Source organism: Petaurus breviceps, unplaced genomic scaffold, assembly GCF_028583685.1.
Source record: "Petaurus breviceps papuanus isolate PSGF00001 unplaced genomic scaffold, PetGlider_PUasm1.0 90760, whole genome shotgun sequence".
NCBI lineage: Eukaryota > Metazoa > Chordata > Mammalia > Diprotodontia > Petauridae > Petaurus > Petaurus breviceps.
This window is the reverse complement of record NW_027187338.1, coordinates 7,710,934-7,734,782: the sequence shown is the minus strand read 5'-3', so window position 1 is coordinate 7,734,782 and position 23,849 is coordinate 7,710,934. Positions and strand designations below refer to the sequence as shown.

The 23,849-nt window shown below is 40.7% G+C and overlaps 1 protein-coding gene across 13 annotated transcripts in view; it reads left to right on the top strand.

The window, feature by feature from the left end:
- TRIT1 (tRNA isopentenyltransferase 1) overlaps window positions 1-23,486 on the top strand; it is a 92,839-nt gene extending 69,353 nt beyond the window's left edge. For 8 of the 13 annotated variants that reach the window (XM_069068017.1, XM_069068023.1, XM_069068026.1 and 5 more), the window contains 6 exons: window positions 6,060-6,171; window positions 6,892-7,004; window positions 7,387-7,464; window positions 16,089-16,225; window positions 18,208-18,325; window positions 21,094-23,486. In XM_069068017.1, the coding sequence (XP_068924118.1) occupies window positions 6,060-6,171; window positions 6,892-7,004; window positions 7,387-7,464; window positions 16,089-16,225; window positions 18,208-18,325; window positions 21,094-21,215 (680 nt within the window). In that variant the 3' untranslated portion in view covers window positions 21,216-23,486. Of the gene's footprint in view, window positions 1-6,059; window positions 6,172-6,891; window positions 7,005-7,386; window positions 7,465-16,088; window positions 16,226-18,058; window positions 18,109-18,207; window positions 18,326-21,093 lie in introns of those variants that run through there. The other 5 variants (XM_069068018.1, XM_069068022.1, XM_069068019.1 and 2 more) reach the window with 5 other exon arrangements.
- Window positions 23,487-23,849: the final 363 nt, after the last annotated feature.

Genomic DNA, 23,849 nt, shown 5'->3' with positions numbered 1-23,849 from the left:
GTGGTGGTGGTGGTGGTGGTGGTGGTGGTGGTGGTGGTGGTGGTGGTTTGACCTGCTGGCACCTGCTCCCTCTAGTCTCTTCCTTAGGGGGCCTTGCTTTGTTGAGGGTGGTTTGCCTAACTTTCGATGGCACTTGGTGGGGATGACTGGCCCCTTCTCCACAGGAGTTGCTTCTCTACCTGATGACTGAGCTGGAAGCAGAATCAGGGGTCATGGAGGTGCTGCCACTCGACTCTTATACTTTTCTGCCTGTTGCTGCTGGTGATGAGGAAGAAGATGAGACCCCTCTTCACAGTGATTTCTGCACTCAAAGATGGTTGTAGGAATTAGGCAGGAAGTAGATCTGGTGGTTTAGGGGGCACTGCTTTTCCCAAGGCTCTTGAGTCAGGGTCCAGATTTATCACTGTCAGGGCCTGAGGAGAATTGGTGGTCAGAGTGATGTTTTTTTTTCCCGGCACATGCTGCCTCCTGTCTTTTCTCTATCCTGTGTGTAACAGTTAGATGGCAGTCGATGAAAATGATTGGGTACACTGTTAATCCCTGGTGATACAAATTTTTAAAAAGATAGCTGCTGTTTTCCAAGAGCTTACAATCTACTGAGGGAAGATAACATGTCAAAGGAAGTTTAAAAATTGCTCTGCTCTCTAGTCAGAGGAAGAAGTGTAGAGTTTTAAAACTCAACTAGTCTCTGTGATGATGAGATTTCAGGTGGTGGGAAGGAGTGATGTTTGTGGAATCAAAACCAAGGAAAGCAGCTGATGAGAAATGAAAAATTGACTGGAAGAGGACTGGAGTTCTCTATAAAGTCCTCCTCCCCTGGGTGGAGTTTATTACTCTGCCTTCCAGTTAGAGGGGGGAGGCAACTGAGTGTGCTGAGGAGGTATTGAGGTCTCCACAGGTGTGGCTTCAACAGACATTGGCCATGAGGGCTGGGCTGATCACAGGATGACCAGGGTCACTGCCACTCCCAGAACTCCTATGGGAATCATACTTTTTTTTACTCTCTGGAGTCATGGTTGGGCATTACATTGATCAAAGAAGTTTCAAGTTGACTTTCTTTGCAGTGTTGTAGTTAATATATAAATTGTTTTTCCTGCATCTGCTCATTTCACTTTGTGTCAGTTTGTACATAACTTCCTTTATTTCTCAGGGAAATATCCTTTCATCCTTCTTATGATAAAATCATTCCATTTTATCCATATTTCATAATATGTTGAGTTGACCCCCCTTTACTTTCCAGTTCTTTCCTGCAAAAGTGCTGTGATAAATTCTTTTGTGCATAGCTGTTCTTTTCCTTTCTTTTATTTGGATACATACCTGCTCGTGGTGTTGCTGAGTCAAAGGCCATGCTCATTTTAGTGATGGGATGGAATGACATAGTTCCAAGTTACTTTTCAAAGTATCCCAGATTAACTCCATGAAGTTTATAATGCCTCTTCTCACACAGGCTCCAACACTTGCCATTTTCCTCTTTTTTCCCCATCATCTTTACTAGCCCCCTTTTTTTTCTTTCAATTTTTGTCTTTATTAATTTGTTTGTTTACTTTTAGTTTACAAGATTCAGTTCCACAATCCCTTGAGTTTCAGGGTCCAGAGTTATCACTATCAGGGCTTGTCAGCATGCAATCGAATATAGGATCTGCAAATACTTTCACGTTAGACATTAGTCAGGTTGTAAAGAAAGATTGTAACCAATGGAATGAACAGTGGGAAAGAGGAAAAAAAACAAACAAGAAAGAAAGCAGGTAGTTTGCTTCATCAGTCTGCATTCAAATTCTGTTCTCTCTCGTCCTTTCTAGTTCTTTCTCTGAATGTAGACATCTCCTTCCATCATGAGTCTTTTGGAGTTGTCTTATAACCTTGCTTTGCTGAGAAGAGTCCAGTCTATCAAAATTGGTCGTCACGCATAGGTTGTGTCTATAATTGTGTACAAATTTCTTCTGGTTCTGCTTTTGTCACTCAGCATCAGTTTGTATAAGTCTCTCCAGGTAAATATAAAGTCCGTCTGCTCCTCATTTCTTACAGCACAATAGTATTCCATTACATTCATATACCACAACTTGTTTAGCCATTCCCCAATTGATAGGCATCCCCTTAATTTCCAGTTCTTTGCCACCACAAAAAGAGCTGCAATAAATATTTTTGTGCATACGGGTCTTCCTCCCGCTTCTATGATCTCTTTGGGATACAACCCTAGAAGTGGAATTACTGGGTCAAAGGGTAGGTAGTTATTTATAGCCCTTTGGGCATAGTTCCAGATTGCTCTCCAGAATGGTTAGATCAGGTTACAACTCCACCAACAATACATTAGTGTTCCAATTTTTCCACATCCTCTCCAGCATTTGTCATTTTCCTGTTTTGTCATCTTAGCCAATCTGACTGGTGAGGTGTGGTACCTCAGAGTTGTTTTGATTTGCATTTCTCTAATCAGTAGTGATTTAGAGCGTTTTTTCATATGTTTATAGATATTTTAATTTCTACCTCTGAAAATTGCCTGTTCATATCTTTTGGCCATTTATCAATTTGGGGATTTTACTAGGCTTCTTGATATGGGGTAGAACCTCAGAGTGGTTGTGATTTGCATTTTCTTACAATTACTGCTTTGGAGATTTTTAAAAAAATATAGTTGTTGCAAGCTTTACTCTTCTTTTTTCGAGAACTTTTGAGAACTTGTGTTCTTTGACTTTATTGAGTAATAGATTTTATCTTGATAATTTATATTGATTCCCTATAAATATATATGTATATATATCTCAGATACCAGACCTTTAATAGAGAAATTTGCCCCGAAGACTTTTTTCTCTCTTACTGTTTCCTTTCTAAATCACCCTGTATTCATTTTATTTGCACAAAACTTTCCAGCTTTATGTAATTAGAATTATTCGTCTTCTGTTCTTCTCTATCCTTGTTTGGTCAAAAACTTTTACCTACCCGTACTTGAGAAGTTTCCTTCTCTCCTTTTCTAGTTTGTTTATGATAAACCCTGTTGTAGCTAAATCCTGTATCTACTGGTAGTGTGAGATGGTGGTCTAAACCTAGACTATATTCTCCCCTGTTGTAGCTAAATCCTGTATCCACTGGTAATGTGAGATTGTGGTCTAAACCTAATTTGATAGACTATATTCTCTTTTCCTCAATAGTTTTGGTGAGATGGTGAGTCCATATCCCAAGATTTAGAGTCTTTAGGTTTAGCAAACACTATGCTTCTGTGTTTAGTTGACTCTGGGTGTGTGTCTCGGTGTCTGGGTGTGTGTACCTAATCTGTACCACTGATCCCCTTTTTGATTTTAGAACTAATAATTGGTTTTGTTTTTGTCTTCCATATCTCTCCACCTGGCTAAGAGAGCATATGTTTGCTGGTTGAGATTGGTGTTTGACTCTTGATATCTTCATCAGGGGGACGAATTTACATTAATTTAAATTCCTTGGGAAATGATGATAACTGTCAGTATTCTTTTATTTCCTTTCCATTTTTAAGTGTGAGTAGATTACCTAAATAGGTCAGGTTTGAATTGTTTTAATTCCATGTCTTCTCATTTGCATGCTTCTGATTTGATATTTATTCACAAGGAGTTGTGATAGTAATGGAATATAAAGATTCCCCTGTATTGGCTTGGTTTTCAAATTGATTGTGTTAAAACCCAGAGCTTGTTAATCCCACCTGTGGGATGGACTTGTTGATGTGAAAAGAAAGTCCTGAACTGTACTATCACAGGAGTCCAGTATAAGATAACCATGTCCCATGGGATGATGGATTTTCCTATCTTTGGAAGTATGATGAAAGGGCTCCTTAATTTCCTGTCCAAGGTAAAAAAAAAACCTGTGAGCCATCCTTCTGCTTAGTAACAGCTTCATTTTGTCTTCTTGTAGTGAAGAGTGTCAAGATGGATAAGATAGGATTTGTCTCGTAGTATCTCTGCTTGTGGTTACAGGGCATGAGTCTCCCATTTGTAGTACCAATAGCTAAGTTAGCATTTATAGCTAAGTAAGAACTGTGACGCTTTTGTATTCTCCCTTGCTCTACCCAGTAAGTTTTATTTATGCCTATTGTTTTTATATCAAAGCCATTTCTCTATGTCTCCCTGTATCCTCTCTAGCTCCCCATAGTAGACTTTGAACCCTTTTGGTACAGGAAAAACAGTTAAGCAAAATGAAATTAACATAACAATTTCTTCTCACAGTGCATACAATATTTTGCATCTGTTGAGCCTCACTTCTCTCAGAAGGAGAGAAATATATTTCAGTATCTGTGATCTATGCCAGGATTGGTGACTATTACAACTTTAATTTCCTTTTATTGTTATGTTATTTACCTCCAGGATCAAATAAAAAGTCTTTCCTTCCTCATTAAAACTCTCTACAACTTAGCCCCTGCTTACGTTTCTAAGCTTCTTTGCACTTGACAGTGTATTTAGCCAGATTCACCTGCTTGGTGTTCCTTGCACGTGTTGTTCCACCTCCCATTTCTGTCCCTTTGTATAGGCACATGCTTAGAACATGGTCTCCTCATATCTGCCTCTTTGTGTTGTCTTCCCTTATTAGAGTGTGAGCTTCTTGATGTCAGGTCTTGCTTTGTGTTATATCCTTGGCACATGATAAGTTCTCAATAAATTCCTTGTTCCTTCCTTCATTTTCTAGAGTTGGTAGCTTCTTTCATGACTTGGCTTAAAGGCTGCCATTTGTAGGAGTTGTTTTATGTTGTTCTGTGTTTCTTGGATTGCTCTGGTCAAAGAATTCATCACTCAGTGGCCAGAGTACAGAGCTTTTCTGTACTTAGGTAGGCTGGTCTTGAAAAAGCAGACATCATCTTCAGCCAGGACTATAGAAGTTTTTCCAGCATGATAGAATGTGCTAAAACTTGCATTTTGCATTTGGGCTTAGGGTCACTTCTATGCTAGAATGAGATCTCTCAGTAAGACTTTATGCCATCATCAGATACAAACATTAATTATTTTGTACTACTTTCTTCCTCAAGTTGACAAATCCTGAAACTTTGAAATAACTTACTTAGGTGAGAATGGCAAATGAAATAAATAACAGAAGTGTGAATAGGAGGGAAAAAAAAAACCAAGTATAACTTGGATTAAGTGAATAAATAATTAGTATAGGATCATAGCTTTAGAATTAGAATGGACTTTTGGTCCTACTACGTTGGCCCCAAAGAATATCAGCTCTGTCATTTGTTCTTTTGTATCCTGGGATGAGTTATTGACCCTCTGGGCTTTAGTTTCCAAGGGTTAGGGGCATACTGTGAGGACCTCTGGACTTGGAATGACTCAGAGTCTTTCCTAGCTGCGTGATGGTAAGTCACTAAACCTTTTTGTACCTCAGTTCCTTCATATGTAAAATGAGATTAATGATATTTGTATTATCTTGCAGAGATATCGTTAGGAAAGGGCTTAGTAAACCTTAATGTAATATAAGAGTGGAAGTTTTTGTTTCCTTTTATATACAATGTGGGAGTTAGATCAGATGGTTTCTGAGAGTCTAAAAATTTCAGAAAGAATGTTTCATTTTTAGAAGACTAATGCATTTGAGTGCCAGTGAATTAGAAATGTGCTGTTTGAAATTCTTCAACTGACATGATCAGAGCTGTACACCAGCACATCATTTTTTTGCATTTATGCTCTGTCTAGCTGTTTTTGTCTGGCATGGTAGTGTGAAGCAATAATAGCAACAGCTAGCATTTTATATTACACTAAGTCTTTCAAAGCATTTGATAAATATTATCTTATTTTGTCCTCATGATAACCCTGGGAGGGTAGGTGCTTTCGTTTTACAGATGAGGAAATTGTTGACAGATAGAACTTAAGTGAACTTGCCCAGGGTCACACAGCTAGTAAGTGTCTTGAGGTCAAATTTGATCTCAAGACTTCCTGACTCCAGGCCCAACACTGTATTCACTGGGCCACCTAGTTTCCTTGGCATATAAATCTTTTTTTTCCAATCTTCAGTAGTTGTAATTTTGTGTAATTAATTTTGCATAAGCCTAATGCTGATCATATAAAGGATGATCCCAAGTAAATACAACTTTATTGGTTGATTCATTTCATTTGAAGTTCTAGACCAGCGCCTGGATAAGAGGGTTGATGAAATGATAGCTGCTGGACTTTTGGAAGAACTGAAAGAGTTTCATAGGCGCTACAATCGGGAGAAAGTTGCTGAGAATTGGTGAGCATATGGGCACATTACTTTGCCCTTCCATATCTTTCAGTTGTATCTAAAAGTTACTAGTAGACCTAAAATTAGTTTCTGTCTGTATTATAGTTTGACCTTATTCTGTTGCCTACTGGAAGACAGTTATGGCATGTGGCCCTGCTCAGACCACATCTGTATTATTATTTTCAGTCCTGGCACCACATTTTAGGAAGAGTATTGACAGATTGGAGGGTGACCAGGATAATGAAAGAATTGGAGACTGTGCCCCTTAAAGATTCCCTGAATGAACCTGAGGGTTTTCATCCAGAAGGAGAGAATACTTGGGGGAACATGCTAGCTGCTTTCAAGTATTCGAAGAGGGGTTAGACTTGTTAGATCCTGGATGGTTTAAGAGCAATGATGAGAAGTAGCAGTGAGGTAGAGTTAGGAATAACTAGATTTAAGGAATAATATCTTGGCATTGCTATAAAAAAGTGGATTGTGCCATTGCCAGAAGTAGTAGGGTCCTCATCATTGGATACAGCAGTGGCCATCTGGCTATTTGTCAGAACTGCTTTAGAGGATGTTCCTATACAGGTGTTTCATTAGACAGTCTCTGAGCTCTTTTTCAGCTCTTGAGCTTCTCTGATGCTAAAACATTTAAGAGATTCTGAGGAATGTTTTTTAGGGGATGGCAGGGAAAACCTCAGTACAGAAAAATAAATGGTCCAACTTTTGCTTTTCTTTTCCCAGTCAGAACTACCAGCATGGCATCTTTCAGTCCATTGGCTTCAAAGAGTTCCATGAATACCTGATCAGTGATGACCAGTGCAGTCCAGAAACCAGTAACCTCCTCCTTAAAAAAGGTATGAAATTTTTTGTTCAATCCTGGGGAATCTTGGGTCAAGATTAATAATACAAATACAAGTGTAATAGCACAGGGTGAGAAGAAATTAATAGCACTAATTCTGTCCTATTTGGTGTTTTGAGCAAAGTCCTTTCCTCAAAGTCTCTGACTCCATCCATTGCCTTTGACATTTTTCCATTCTATCAAAGTAGTCATGTCCTTGGACCTGAGAGTTCTGAAGAGGGAGGTCGCCCTAAACCGTAGTATAGCAGAGCTCAGATGTTCCTCCTCGCTGTCTGAGGGCTATCTGCTCTCTGATCTCAAGTTCTGAGGCTTTGTTTAGCAGGCTCTAAGGACATTGACCTTGGTTACTTGACTTATTCTGTCTTCTTTGCTTTTAGGTATTGAGGCTCTAAAACAAGTGACTAAGAGATATGCTCGGAAACAAAACAAATGGGTTAAAAACCGCTTCTTAAGTCGTAAGTTCCTTGTACAAGCCTATCATATAATCTTTCATACTGTAACAACAATGCAATATTCACAATACCCACAGTGACTATAAATATGCTGGTGTAGTTGCGAATCACAAAATGTAACAGGCTTTCCACATGGAAGACAGAGCCAAAGCATTTATTCAACTATCAGAAAGTCAAAATCATTACAGTAGCCATGAAGTTGGTATACATAGTTAATGCAGTGAACACCCAGATTCCCAAACCTTCAAAACAAAACAGGCTCCCTCAGGCAAAGATCCTCCTTTCCTCACTCATGGTAGCTGCTCAGCCTCCTCGATGCTCGCTCCCAGCAATTCTCAGCAGAAGTCCACAGCAAAAATTCTGGCTGGCTCTCAGAAGAAGTTCTGCCACCACCAGTTCTGTTCTCGAAAGCTCTTCCCTTTCTGGCCTGGGCCTCTTACTAGCTCCTCCCTGCCCAACCCCTTCCTGCTACATCAGCAAATTCATCCCACTGTGGGATTCACAAGTTCTGGATCTCAATACTTGACACAATTATGAACTTGAAACTAAGTGCTAAGTACCTGTTAGCTTGCCAATACAAGGGACATGGAAGATCTTCAAATCCCATTACCATTACACATACTGAAGAAGAATTACTGTTATCTCTTTTAGTAGGCCCTAGTAAATGAAATTTGACTTCTACAGTCTTTCATAAAATGTAATAACTGACTTCTAAGTCATTTCTAAAGGTTTATGTGTTTTCCTCACAACAGTCCTGTGAGAAGGCTGTGTGTGTGTATCACATATGTAGATATATGATAAGTACCATTCCCGTTTTACTGATGATAAAACTGAGACTTAGAGAGATTGTGATTTACTGTGGTCAACAGTTACTAAGTGTGAAAGCTGGGATTTGAACTTAAATCTAGAATTTCTTGATTCAGTCAGTCATTCAGTAAATATCGAGTGCTTTCTGTGTTCTAGGCACAGTGCTAAGTTCTAGGGACACAAAAAGAAGCAAAAATAGAGCCCTTCCCCCCAAGGAACTTACAGTGTAATGGAGAAGATAGCAAGACAGCAAATAAGTACAAAGCAAGCTATACACAGGATAAATAGATAATTAAAAGAGGGATGGCTCTAGAATTAAGAGGGATTGGGAGAGATACCATGTAAAAGATGGGATTTTAATTGGAGCATAAAGGAAGTCAAGGGAGGTCAGTAGGTGGACAAAAGGGAGAGAAAGCATTCCAGGCATGGGGGATGGCAAGTGAAAATACCCAGAGCTGAGGTCAATGTCACTGAATCAGAGTATGTGGTGGGGAGTAAGGTATGAGAAGTCTGGAAAGGTAGGAGCAAAGTTAGGTTATGAAAAGTTTTTTTTTTTTTTAAGCAATTGGGGTTAAGTAACTTGCTCAAGGTTACACAGCCAGTTATTTTTGTGTGGGTGCCGAGTATCTGAGGCCGGTACCGACCCCAGGTCTCCCGACTCTGGGGCTGGCAATCTTACTCACTGTGCCACCTGGCCACCCCATTATGAAAAGTTTTGATGGTCAGAGTATTTTGCTTTTGATTCTGGATGCAGTAGACTGCAAAGTTTATTGAAGGGGAAGGGAAAGGAGGGCATGATTAGACCTGTGTTTTAGGAACATCTCTTTGGTGGCTGAATGGAAAATGTATTGGAGTGGAGAGAGGCTTGAGGCAAGCAGACCCACCAGCAGCTATTACAATAGTCCAGGCATGAATTGGGAGGGGGGATGTGGGGGAGGGAGTGCAGAGATAATGAGTCTGCTTTGGACATATTGAGTTTAAGATGTCTACCAAACATCTTGCTTGACATTTCTGAAAGGACCATGTGAGATTGGTCAGCAGAAAGATGGGATCAAGATGGGTAGATTTGAGAGTCATCAGCTTAGAGATGGTAATTAAATCTGTGGTTGCTGATGAGCTCACCAAGTTATATAGAAGGAGAAGAGAAAAGGGCTCAGGACAGAACCCTGTACAGGACACCCGTGGCTAGGGAGTATAAGAAATGGTTAGATGGGAGGAAAACTGTCCCAAAAACCTAGAGAAGATAGGACCAAGAAGAGGGTGATCATCATTGGCATAGGTTGCAGAGAGGTTGAGGATGATGAGGATGGAGAAAATGCCTTTAGATTTGACAACTAAGTTGTCATCAGTATTTTTGGAAAGCAGTTTTGGTGGAATAATGAGTCAGAAGCCAAATTGTAAGAAGAGAGTGAGAGGAAAGAAAGTGGAGGTACTTTTTGTAGATGATCTTTCAAAGGAGTTTAGCAACAAAGGGTAGAAGACATATAGGACAATAGTTATCAAGAATGAAAGGTTCAAGAGAAGATTTTGATTGGTAGAAATGAATTGTATCAACCTCAAAGGAGGTGTGAGGTTACTGAGTGATAGAGGTAGGGGGAGAACCTGGAAATGGCAGTGGGCAACTAGGAGTATTTCTTGACCAGTGAGGTAAGGGGAGTGACTGAAGGTGCAGCCTGTACTGGAAAGGCAGATAGTGAGGCTTTGTCATCAGGAGGGAACTAGGTTTCAGTAATAGTAGGAGATTTAAGGCATGGGGAAGAAAAAAATTTGAGGATGAAGGGAAGTTTATTGCCGATGGAGAGTACACTGGAGAGGCGGTTGTTATTTGACTGGAACTTTGGGGTGGGACAGTGGAGGGGGGAGGGGTGATTCCAAATCCTTCACTCGTTCCATTCCAGTGTACCACAGCATCTTCTGAGGTAGATGGGAGAGCCGTTGTTGAAGTGCTTAAAAGGCACATGGATATTATTTAGAGTCAGAAGAACTGGGTTCAAGTTAGAGAATTGTAAATCCAGGACTGGAAGGGACTTTAACAGCCACCTAGTCAAATCCTCTGATTGCATAGATGAAGGGCCTAGGTCTGAGGCAGTTAGGTGACTTACCAGAGATGATGCAGATAGGAAGGAGCAGAGGCTTACTAGTCATGTCACCTTGCTCCAGTTTCTGTACCTCTCTGAGATTTTGTCATCAGCTGTCAAATGGGCGTGATACCTGAGGATCAAGTGAGGTGATGCATTACACATGGGAAACATTTTCGTTCTCTGGATTTCTTCACCCTTTGTTACCTTTGGAAAAAATATCTCACAAGTGAAGTCTGCCTCTTCATCATTTAGAGACAGGCATTCTGCAGAAAGGAATAGTAAAGAGATAGGAAAATATGTACCTGGTATCAATTTAAGCTTTAAAAAGAAAACTTGATACATAATTGTTTTTACATCATTGGCATTTCCAGATAGGTCCTTTCTTCCCAGCCAGTGAGCTTAAAACGAAGAATGAAGAGAAAAGAGGGGAGGGGAGGGAAGCAGTAAAACTAACATGTCAACCAAGTGGGGCAGTGTAGAGAAACTTCCATATCCATGTAGTTCCTCATCTCTTCAAAGAAAAGAGGTGCATTTTGTTATCTTTTCTTCAGCGTGAAGAGCTTGGTTATTATTATCTTGTGTTCATTATTATGGGATTTGGGGGTTGCAGTAATTTTTTCCATTTATGTTATTGTCATTATGTATGTTGTTTTCCTGGTTTTGCTTCATTTTGCCTTAGTTTCTGTAATTCTTCTGATGCTTCTGAATTCTTCATATTCATTTATTACAGAGCAGTAATATTCCATTGTGTTTGTGTTCCACACTTTGTTTAGCCATTTCCCAATCTGTAGGCATCATTTTGTTTCCATTTCTTTACTATAGAATAGAAAGAGCTGTCACAGATATTTTGGTGCCTATGTGGACATCTAGGGATGATAGAGAACTGACCCAGAAGTCAGGAGGACCCTGGGTTCAGATCCCACCTCTGCCAGATATGGGGCCTGTGACTCTGGTCAAGAACTTTCACCTATCTGTTCTCCAACCTTTTCTCTTAAGACAGAAATTTTCAGAGAATGTGTCAATTTGCATTGGTAGGACAGTTTTCTCAACCAGGTGTTTTCTATATCAGTGAAATTATAGGTCTATCCTCTAGCACTCTCTTTGGGGATATGTTTGTAGTAGTGGAATCTCTGGTTCAAAGGGGATACACATTTTAGTTAATTTCTTGGTAAGATTCCATATTGCTTTCTGTAATTGTTGTACCAGTTCCCAACTCTGCCAAGAGTATATTATTGCTTTTCTTTCTACAACCCCTACAACATTGACCATTTTCATCTTCTGTTCATCTTTGCAAATTTGCTAGGTGTAAATTGACACCTCAGAGCTGATTTTTAATTTACATTTTTATTATTAATGATTTGGCACAATCTTTTATACGGTTGTTAATAGTTTATGGTTTGTCTTTTGAGAGCTCTTTGTTCATATGGGGGTAAAGTCTTGGTCTCATATCAGACCCTTATCAGAATTGTTCGTTAAAAATAATTTTTTCCTAGTCAATACCTTTCTTTCTTATCCTAGGTGCATTAATTTTATTAGTGCAAAAAACTTTTCAATTTAATGTAATCACAATAAACTTTAAAAAGTTTTATTAGCCTAGAACAAGAGTTCTTAACCTTTTATGTCCTGAACCCCTTGGCTGTCTGGTAAAAGGAAACTTTTCAGAATATTTTTAAATATATAAAATAAATGATTACAAAGGATATCAATTATGTTGAAATATAGTTATCAAAATATTTTTTAGAAAACAAGATCCCAAACCCCCAAATTAAGAACTGTTACCCTATAACATTTCATCTTTGCCAAGTAATTCCTTTCCAAAGTCAAGAGTAAATAGTCCTTAGTAAGATTACCAAAAATTAAACTATCCAGCCTTTGGAGGTTTTCCCTTCCTCATTCACACTGACACTAGGCCTTCTGAGTCTGTCTGGTGTTTAGGCATCAAATTGTAGTTCTGTCCCTGCCAGCCACTCAGTTACCTGAACACCATCAACATGGTGTCAGAAGGAGCAAGTTACATAGCTGTAGGCTGAAAAAAGCTTAGCTTGTTAGAAACCACCTTACAACTTGTGGGTGCGTGTGCCAGGGTAGTTTCTGAATAAATAACCTCTAGCATGCTCTTTGGCTTTGGGCAGTATGTTTTCTTTTATAGATAAAGACTGCTGAGGGAATGCACTTTTATCCATCATGGAGTCAGCTTTCCTCCTAGCTCTGTTATAGTCTCTCTTTTCCTTAAGGGTCCAGCCCAGGAGCTATTGCTTTCATTAATTTTCCCTCCTTGGATTTTCTTAGAACATTCTGCCTGGATTTTCTTTGCCCTGTCATTTCCTACCTAATACCATACCTATTTGTAATTGCCATATCTCTTCACAAATTTCTCCATTAGATCATAGGGTCTAGAGTACAGGAGCTATGCCATTTTTCATCCTTATCCCTAGCAAAGAGCACAGGGCCTAAATCTATCTGTATTTGAGTCACCAACCTTAATAAACATTAGTTTTATTTGGGGTATTATTTTGGGCTACATATGTTGTGGTGCCCATTGTATCTTTTCTCCCTTTGAGCACATGTGCCTTGGGCTCTTAGGCATTCTTTGGACCTGCCTAATTCAGTGATTTCATCCATCCATAGGCTGTCATTTGGCCTTTGATAGTTACCGATGACTTTCTAGCCTAGAGGTACACTGGACATTCTACTCTTTTTCTCTCTTTTCCCTGCTTGTCCAGTTAGACAGGAAAAATTTGATCATTAGTCAAGATGAAAACTTGGTATACGACAAACTCCTGATGTAGCTTCTCTTCTCCCAATCCCCTTCACTTCCTGAAATATTTTCTAACAGATACCACTTTTCGTTGTTGGAACTTTGTAATCTTGAAAAGCCGGAGAATTCTGGGCCTGCTCGCACACTCTAGAAGCATATGGGCTTGATGGCGTAGCATGTCATATGTCTGCTTCTCCTGCACAGAAGCACATGCAGTGCTGGAGTGAAAGGCACAACCACTTTCCAGATCAGGAGCCCATCCTATTGGTTTGGGCCTCTTCTACTGGGGAGACATCACTTTGGCAGGAAGCCAGAGGGACTTCCCCAGTCGAGCTCAGCCTTGGATCAGAGCCATTAACAGCAGCTGGGAGCTGAGCACTTGTGGAAAGGGGCTGAGGGCAGACACAGAAGCCTAACAAAGGGCTTGGAGGAGAGGAGAGTGTAGAGTGGCCCTGAAACAGGTGCAGAGCTTACCCCAAGCCAGGTGGCCTGTGGACACTGCCTGCACCTCCCAGTCTCACCTTTCCTTGGAAGGGCAGGTGGAGGGCAGGTGCAGCTCAGGCTTCTCTCTGAAGAAACTCATTTGTGGTGGGCACCTGCCAGCCGCTGGCACTCTGTGGCCTTTGATGTTTTTGTCCAGGTCTTGATGCTCTTTGCCTGTCTGCAACTGAATCATGCCAGGATGCCTGCCTCTACCTCTCCTGATGGCAGGGGCCTCAGTCTCCATTAGTAGTAAGCTTTCCCTAGTCTTTGGACAAGGGTGTTTTGTTTTGTTTTGTTTTGTTTTTTAAAGCAATTGGGGTTAAGTAACTTGCTCAAGGTTACACGGCCAGTTATTTCTGGGTGTGGTGCTAAGTATCTGAGCCCAGATTCGATCCCAGGTCGTCCCAACTCTGGGGCCAGTGCTCTTACTCACTGTGCTACCTGGCCACCCCAGCAAGGGTGTTTTTAACATCATAAAGATGGAGGCATACTTTCTGCCACTCCAAGTCCTTTTTATTAAGTGCCTACTGTGCACTCTCTGCCAGGTGCAATGGGATATTCAGAGATCCTTGCCTATATGAGAATTAAAGGGTAGTAGAAGGCTAAGGAGTTAGAGATAACTGGTAAGTGTAGTAGAAAGGTATAAACAGTGGTCTGTGAAGTCTTTGAGGACATGTTAATGTTGACATTGAAGACTTTGTAGAGCAGGTATTTCTTGGGTCAGGATTTAAGGGATTGGTATGGATTTAATAGAGGGAGAGAGAGAGAGAGAGGGAGGGAGGACATTCCAGGCCTGGGGGAGTACCTGAGCAAAAAGACAGTCACTCGGTAAGTATTTATTAGTCACCAACTGTGAGGGCTAGAGGGCTAGGCCTGGATCAATGACTCGTCTTCCTGAGTTCAAATCTGGCCTCAGACACTTACTAGCTGTGTGACCCTGGGTAAGTTACTTATCCCTGTTGGCCTCAGTTTCTTTGTCTTTAAAATAAGGTGAAGGAAATGGCAAACCACTCCAGCATCTCTGCCAAGAAAAGCCCAAAATGGGGTCAGGAAGAGTTGGAAACACCTGAACAACAACAAACTGTGTCGGGCACTGGGGTAAATGGGAATACGAAGACATTGATAAAAGAATTCCAGGCATACAGGGAGACTCATGGTCCATTTTGGCTGGTACCTAAAAGTATATGGAGAGAATGATGTGAGATGAAGTTAGAAAGGTCAGGTTGTGCAGGATTCTGGGGGGCCTTAAATATCAGAGGGAGTATGAACTTTGTTCCATGGGCAGTGGGAAATGACAAAAAGGTTTTGACCAGAAGTGTGATGTGACTAGATCTGTGCAAAAATTAACTCCCAACAAAGATATGAAGGGTAAATTGGAAGGGTCTTACATTAGGGACAGGAAGATCCTTTTGGGTTGTTGGCCTGGGAGGTATGCTTTCTGCCACTTGAAGGGTTTTTTTCAGTCATCCAAGTAGATGGGGATGAATGTCTCTTTACCAAGGTAAAGAGAATGGCTACAATTTATGCAAGAGATTGCTAAGGTGGAATCAGTAGGACTTACTGGTATTGTCGAGAGAGGAAGAAGAGTCAAGGATAACCCCAGGGGAAAGAAGGTCATTGGTGGTGCCACAGACAAAATGGTGTCTGAAAGGAGGAATGGGTTTAGGAGAATGAATAATAAGCAGGTTAGGGATATCATGAATTTGAGGTGCCAATGAGGCAGAAGCATCCTATCAGCAATTAAATTATTTACCTCTGAAACTTGGAAGAGAGTTCAGGACTGGAGACTTACATTTGGGAGTCATGTGCCTTAGAGGTGGTAGTAGAAGGCATTCAGAAATATTTTCCAGGGACTAATTCTTATATATGCTCTGGTTTAGGGCTACGTGAGAAATGCCTACTTCATCATAATAGCTCATATTGATATGGCATTTTTACATACATTATTTCATTCTCCTTAATAGCCCAAATAGGACAAATAAGAGGGAAATTACTGGCATAGAGTCAGGCGTGTAGTCACTGATGGATCCAGAATTCAAACCAGGTCTTCTCTTAGTCTAGTGTTTCTTTCTCTGCCATACATTGGCTTTGGCAAAAGAAGCTGATGGTATGTTTCCTGCTGTGGTGAGTTGGCAATTCCTCTTAAGTGTACATATATTTAGTCACAGATTTCTTGAGGGATGTCATTGCCCTTTTCTTGGTCAGTTTTCAGAGATTTTTTAGTTGGGCAGCCAGGGCTGCTGTCAGTCAGATTGTCTTGTACTTTATATACTCATTGGTATCTATATTAAGATACCAAGGTGAAGTTCACAAAAGACTCTTGGGATTATTCCTTTTGGCCTAGAGACAAGGTAGCATGTTTATCTTCAGGTGTGAATTGGATTCTGAACAGAGAACGTTTGTGTCAGGAATTTTAGTATTATCAAGCCACAGAACATTTGGAATGAGGTTAGTTTGGGTTTGAACTCTGTCAACTAATAGTTTCTCTTTTTTGTCAGGCCCTGGACCCAGTGTGCCCCCGATATATGGTTTGGAGGTAACTGATGCCTTAAAATGGGAGGAGTCAGTTCTGGGACCTGCTCTGCAGATTGTGGGAAGCTTCATCCAGGTACCTTCCTGGTGCAGTGCTGTCTGGGTAGGGCTCTGAACACCTTTGTTGCTTTGAACCTGCCTCAAAGGTACCAGGCTTTGTTAACTTGTTTCTAGTGCTTTCTCCAGGCTTTTTTAGTCTTCCCTTTCCAAGGTCTTTCTGAACCTTTCCTCATAAAGAAATATAGTGTTAAAATATACACTGACTGTGTCTCATTCTGTATCTGTGATCCATCATTTCTCTGCTTAGAGAAGGGGGAAGTATTTATCTTTTTTTCCCTAAGGTAGGATCATAGGATTTATAATCTTTTTAATTTAAAATAAAAAGAAGCATAATTTTTCAGTGAGACAAGATCTTTATACTTAAAACTGTTCTGACAAAACCTTTTTTTTTTGTAGACAGAGAGAAGGGAAATTTAATTTTATTTTTAACATTAACTTCCCTTTCCCTCCCAATTTTTCCCCAACCCCAAATTGAAGGATAAAAAAGATAAATAAAACCCTCATAAAAATATATACAATCAAGCAACAAATTCTTAAATATTAGCCATGTTCAGAAAATGTATATATTATTTATCATTTTACATCCATCATAGAAGGAAGGTGTGTTTCATATTCAGTACTCTGTAATCAGAATTAGTTATTGCATTAATCAGAATTCAAGAGAGTTTTTCTTTACATTATTGTGGTTATTGTATAAATTGTTCCTTTGGTTCTGCTTACTTCACTCTGCATCAGTTAATAAAGGTATTCCTAAATTGTTCTGAATTCTTCATGTTCATTGTTTTCTTACGGTGTATTAATTTTCTCTTGCTGTACCACAGTTTGTTCAGCCTTTTCCCACTTTGCTTCCAGTTTTTTTGCTGACACAAGAAGGTGCTGCTGTCAATATTTTGGTATATATTTGATCCTTGTTTCCAGCTTTGATCTTTCTAGGAGTTCTGCTCGCTAGTGGTGTCGCTGTATCAAAGGCTATGGATAGTCATTTATTTTTCTACTATAGTTCCAAATTGTTTTTCAGAACATTTGAACTCATTCATAGCTCCAGCAGTGAAGGTTGATTGTCCTAGATTGTCTTCCTGGAGCCCCTCTCAAATGGGTTGTCTCTGTCTTTTGTCTTCTTTACAAGTCTGGTTGTTCCGAGGAAAAACCTCAAAGCTGTCTTCATGTGCTGTCTCTCCTTGAAGTCTTAGAGCACTCTTTTGTTTGGTACCTGGCATTTTTCTTTTGAAAACTGGTGGTTCATATCCTTTGACCACTTATTATTTGGATATTGTTGAATATCATTGGATATAATTTTTCTTCTATATTTGTATTTTACCAGTTATATGTACTGAGCTTCTCTGCCCTGATTGATCATTTCTCTTATTAAAGAGATTATTATTAAAGCTGTGACAGTTTTGTTTGTTTAAAAGTTTTTAAAATTTATGTAATCAGAATTTCCCATTTTATTGTTTATGATCATATCCGTCTCTCATCTAAGAATGAAACAGAATGTTATATTGGAGCTTCCTGTCTTTCCTTTGGATAGACTTGTAAAGGTTTTGGCTTCTCATGACTCCATCTCCACTTTTCATGTTCATGAAGTTTATTGCCAGAGTCAGTGCTCCCATCATGTCTCTAACCAGACCCAGGATAATACATGAACAGTGACTTCAGATTTATGTAGAACTTTGAAGAGTTAGTAGTAACTTTGTTTCAAAAGGTGACAAAACTGCTTTGTTCAGAAGAAGGCATCATAGTATCAGTATTATCCCCATTATACAGATTAGAGGGAGGAGAAAGAGAGAGAGAATAATGAATTATTATTATTATTATTAATGCACAATAATATATTAGTCCGCTGACTCAAAACCTGGTATCCTTTCTGTTCTACTAGCTCTGCATGGCAAACCTCCTTTGACAGGCTTGTTGTGAGGAAGATGTTCTGTAAGTGGTGAAGCACTATAGAAATCAGAATTTCAGATAATTGAAAATAAAATGGAAATTTCTTAATCAAATGCTTTTTTATTGATTTCCTTTCCCCAGGGCAAGCAACCTGTAGCCACTCCCATAAGATTGCAGTATGATGTCACTGAGAATAAACGGAGTCATCACAGATGTGAACTGTGTGATAGAATCATCATTGGGGACCGCGAATGGGCAGGTAAAAGAATAAAGGATTTGGAAAGAGATGTGCAAGAGTTCTTAACTTAGGGTTTTTTTTTTTTGGAGGGCAGTTGGGGTTAAGTAACTTGCCCAAGGTTACACGGCTAGTTTTTTATGTGTGGGTGTTAAGTGTCTGAGGCTGGAGAGGCTGGAACCAAACTCCTGATTCCGGGGCTAGTGCTTTACTCACTGCGCCACCTAGCCGCCCCTAGCTTAGGTATTTTTAAGACTTTGGTGGAACAGTTGCTTTTGCTCATTGAAATAATTTCTGAAAATGGTAGCTTGTTCTAATAAAAACTGATTACATTAAAAGGAGACTTTCTTGGGAGAGCTGCTAATCCATCTGGAATTTCATAAAACTCAGAGTCACTTCAAGTTTGAGCTGAAGTAGATATTATAGAGAGAGCAGCTTCTTTTGGTAATGTCCTGTACATAATTTCACGAAGAGGTTCTGAGCAAGACCAGAGAGACTCATTGGACAGTTAATTCTACTCCCTTTGTAAACCCACAGTAATTCCATATTGAAGTTTAGCAAACCAGAATGTACATAGGCACTTCAAGCCCCATCTTTCTACGAGAAGATGGACTTTTAAGTTTAATGAAGTTATAGTCACAGGATGTCAGAGCCAGAAGACATAAGTTAGTTCAGACACCTCATTTACATTTGGAGAAACTGAGTATCCCGAGAGGGTAATAAGTAATGAATTCTCCACTATTTCAGTATTCAGTTGGAGTCTGAATAGTCAAAGCTTGTTTTAGAGAGGATTCCTGTCTAGGTAGAAGATACTCTTTGGACTAGATTCCCACTTTGAAGGTATCTTCTAGCAGATACTGTGTGACTGGCTACTACCCCAAGTTATCATCTTTTTCTTTTTGCTTTTTGGAGGGCAGTTGGGGTTAAGTGACTTGCCCAAGGTCACAAGGCTAGTTTTTGTGTTAAGTGTCTGAGGCTGGATTTGAACTCAGGGACTCCTGACTCAAGGGCTGGTGCTCTATTCACTGCACCACCTTGCTGCCCCTAAATTATTATTTTTCTAGTACAGAAGACTTAAAGTCATTTAAAGTTATTAGGGGTCTTTTTGCTATCTTAGACTGTGGGAAAGCCATTTGACCTCTGTAAAATAAGAGAATTAGAATAGATGAACCCTTCCAGTTATATACATTCTGTCAATTACCAGAGTTCACATAGCTTGGAAGTAGCAGACACCGCTGAGTCTTGAGCTCAAGTCTTCAAGGTTCACTGCTGTTTCTGTTAGAAAACACTTTGATAGGTAGAGTTACTGGAAGGTTTTTGGGCAGGACATCCTTCTTTTACAGCCACTTTTAAAATGCTAGAATAGTGAAATTTAGGCTCTATTTTGCCCATGTTGACTTGTTCTCTTAAGTGCTAATTTAATAAATCAGTCTCCATTGTCAGAAAACAGGAATTGCCATATGGGGTCAGACCCTCTGCTGTCTAGCAGGGTATTCTGGTGCCAGTCGCAGTCCCAGTTGTAATTGGTCTGTGGTGTTCATAGGGGAAGAGAGAATACCATATTGATTCTAAGAGAGGTAACTCCTGAATACAGACTGCCCTTTGAAAGGGAGCCTCCATATCTGTCTGTTTACACTTAAAAATGTCGCCAATTATAGGTCATATTCAGGTTTTACACAAACCAGATTGGGAGGTGAGGGAAGAGAAGAGAGAAACTCAGTTGTACCACCTGCAGAAAGTCTTTCTGAGATTTTCTCCATTCCTCTTAGAGGAGAGCACTTGGGAGCCTTTGTGAGAGTGGTTTGTGTAAGACATTCTATAGCACCATCTGTCGATCCCATTCTTTCTTCTCTTGTTGGAAAGAGAAGCCAGAACCCTGTGCTTTGCCATAGGGCCTGGATTGAGAATGATGTTAACTGAACTTGCTAGTCCTTTTTACACGATGGATTTCTTTCAAAGTATTACTAATGATCAGTTTGTAGTACCTACACAGGAAAATTGATAACTGGAACATATGTCTTCATGCCTTTCTGGATGATCTTTCTTTGGACAGACTGTTAAAAATGTGGCTCCTTAAACCAATTCTAGGGTGGAGATTGTCCCAGGATTGAGACCTAAGATAAGACCAGGTGAATGAGCCTTCTGCACTTGAGGCTTTTAGTGAGATCCCAGATCTCTGCTGTCTGTTTCCTCCCTGGAAGAAGATTCATACTTGCCATCTATTCAGGGCTGCTGCCTATTTCAAGAACTCTAGCCCTAGATGATCAGCTTGCTGGACACAGGGAAAGGGACTATGCTTTTGGCTCTTGCTAGCCTGAACTAGAAATGGGGATGAAGGGGCAGGAGTGGCAGTGCCATAGGGGCAGCACAGTTCCCCATAACATGGCCAGAGAGTTCCAGGATGGCTGGCTGGAAAAGACATCTGAAGTCTTCCCAGCACTAACAGACGACCCTTTCTCATTGTTGAAAAGTGCTGCTTTTTTGTTGTCACAATTTTCAGTCCTGCCTTCTGGAGGGTTGAGATGTCCCTATAAGGGGAAGGAGGAGCAGAACCCTGGCTTTCTGATAAGGGGCGTGATGGAGCCACATGAAAGCAGAATAACAAATAAAGATGTCAGGCTTGTTTTCTTGTTCATCTTGAGTAAGGAGTCTCAGAACCCCCCCTCGCCCTTCCCCTCCCCACCCCCCTATAGCCCCATTGCTGCTGGAGGGGAAAAGGGATGGGGATATTTTAGCCACTTAAGGAAATCTTACTGAGGGCCTTTTGTTTTTCTTTCTGTCTTTGCCCCCAGCACATACAAAGTCCAAGTCACACCTGTACCAGCTGAAGAAAAGAAGAAAATTGGATCCTGATGCTGTTGCCACCTCACCAAGTCAAAGCCATTACCCTGAACCTGATAAAAGAACTCCATGAGAGGGGTTCCCCAGGGCAGAGGGATCAAAGGATTACATTTCTCATTTGAGAAGCAGGTGGCCAGCCAGGTCACAGGCTGACTGACCTCAGTGGCCAGAAAGCAGAGCTTAGCATGGGAGAGGGAGGAGGGAAGACAGTGAAGAGCAGGCCCTTCCAGAACCGATGGGATGGGACCCTCTCATCTGAAGGGCTTCAGAGGGGACTGTTTTCATAGCCCTGGCTGTTCATTTCGGTCCCTCCACAGGGGTCTGGTAATAAAGGGCTGGGGGTTGGGGGCAGAGGAGTATTAGTACAATTAGTACAAAGACCATATGCCTCCAAAGCAAAGGTTTGGCCAGAATGGTGATAGGGGCACCAGGCTTCCTAATCTGGAGTGTTGAAACATTCATTCAACAAACATTTGAGTGCGTGCGTACTGTGTATATCCAAGGCCCTGTGGTGTCTTACCGTCAATGATAGAGTCATCTGAACTAGTGTCTAGTATTTCAACTGGGAACATTTGACCATGGTTTTGGAAATCAGGCTGAAATCATGCCATCAAGAAAATGTGAGCAAAGGCCAGGAAATAGGAATATTTGTATGTACTGGACTTGGCGTTGTTTCATTATCTAGATGGGAAGGACCCAGGTCCTTGACTCTAAAGACTCGAGATACGAATATTCACGCTGTGAGATGTTGTGCCATCATCCTGCTGAGAGCCTGGCTCCACAGTTTGAATAAAGGAAGTGCTGCATATAATGCCAGATCCTCTGCTTTGTTCAGACATAGGATTATTTCCATAGCTGTCATGAACTGTTGGTAGTTGATATGATATTTGTGTCTGTTTAGGAATAAAATTAGTTATCACTGAATTTTCTCTTGTGCAGGAATTGGGAGCCTTATTCATCCTGCACACACTTATTAAGTGTCTGTTGTGTGCAAAGCCCTGCACTAGGGAATACACATCAGTCTATAGAACACAGAGCCTGTCCTTAACAAGGTCTGCTGGAGAGGGACAAGGAAGCACATGCAGAGGGCCGGTCTGGGCAGAGGGCGATGAGCAGCACAGTGGGTGCTATGTGAAGGAAGGCTTCCTGGAAAAGATGGCACCTGAGTTGGGCCTTGAAGGAAAGGAGAGGGATGCCAGTTGATGCAGTCTGAGAGAATGGAGTTCATTTCAGATGTGGGAGTGGTATGAGCAAAGCCACAGAGATGAGAGAGGGCAGGATTTGAGTGGGACCCAGTGGGTAGTACAGCGGGACCTTGAATGCTAGGATCAAGGGGTTGAGATGTGGTGGTGGTAGTGATTGTTATTTGTTTTAAGCAAAGGAGAACCAGCGGTTTGGCTTATATCCAGTTAAAACCTTTCAGGACTCTCTTGAATTTTTCCCCATCTTGAGTATATTTGGGAAATACAGTATGTTGTCATAAGGGCATAGGAAATAGTCTGTGCAAAAGCACAGGGTGGTAGAGAGTATGGACGGGCTGAGTCTTTGTGTGCCTCAGGCCCAGCACAGTGTCTTAGCATCGAGTGGGTGCTAAATAAAGGATTGTTGAAGGGGGAGAGGAGAGGAAAAACAGTTCAGCATGTTGCCTGTTGAGATGCTGAAAAAGAAAATTGGGCCTGGCTGATGGAGTGTTCAGTGATTTATCCACCTTGGTTTTTGAGAGCTTGTGTTAGCATAAAGAAGCCAAGTGTTGAGCAGGGACACTTGTTTTCAGGCCTCCAAGCAGCTCTACGTCTTAGCCTCCAGGCTGTTTCTGCAGTGGGAGGTTTAAATGTCAGGGACAAGCCAAGCCTGTGCCCTGTGAGAGAGGGGAGAGTTTATCTCTGGATCAACCCTATCTTGTTCTTCATGTTAGAAATTGACTAGATTTCCTAACCAGTTTGGTAAATATTTCAGGATTCCCAAACCGTGACCATTATGTTAGGTGAAACTGTGACTGCTGGCCCATGGATTTTACCAAACTCCTAGAGAAGAGCCCTTTGGGACTGGGAATGTAGCTCTGGGCATGCTCCCTTATCTCCTGTTTTGGGGTGAACAATAAGAAAAATAATTGCTCTAATTCCTTTAGTGCTTGAAGGCTACAAAGCACTTTCCTCGTAATAACCCTGTGAGGTACAGTAGCCCAAGTATTTGTTATATTTTTTATTTTATTTTCCATTCCTTCCACACATTGAGAAGATGAGAAAAAAACCATTACAAATATGGTATTTGCTGTGTTCTGCCACTGCCCTCTCCCATCCCTCCCCTAAAAAGAGTAAAAAGAAAAGATGCTTCAGTTGCTCTCTGGATTTGTCAGTTCTCTGTCTAGAGTTGGGTAGTGTGTTTTATCCATGAGTTCATTGGAATTGTGATTGATCATTGTGCTAATCAGTTACTAAGACTTTCAAAGTTGCATTCATTTATACAATATTTTTACGATACAAATTGTTCTAGATATATTCATGTCAGCTCTGGATATTAGTTATCCCAGGTGTCTCTGAAACCTTCATCATTTCTTATAACACAACCCTATTCCATCACATTCTTATAGCTTAACTTGTTCAATCATTCCCCAATTGATGGGCATCCTGCTAGTTTCCACTTCTCTACCATATCAGGTCTTTGTCTGTGTGGGAGCCAAGCTGTAGAATAAGGTCAAGGCATTTCC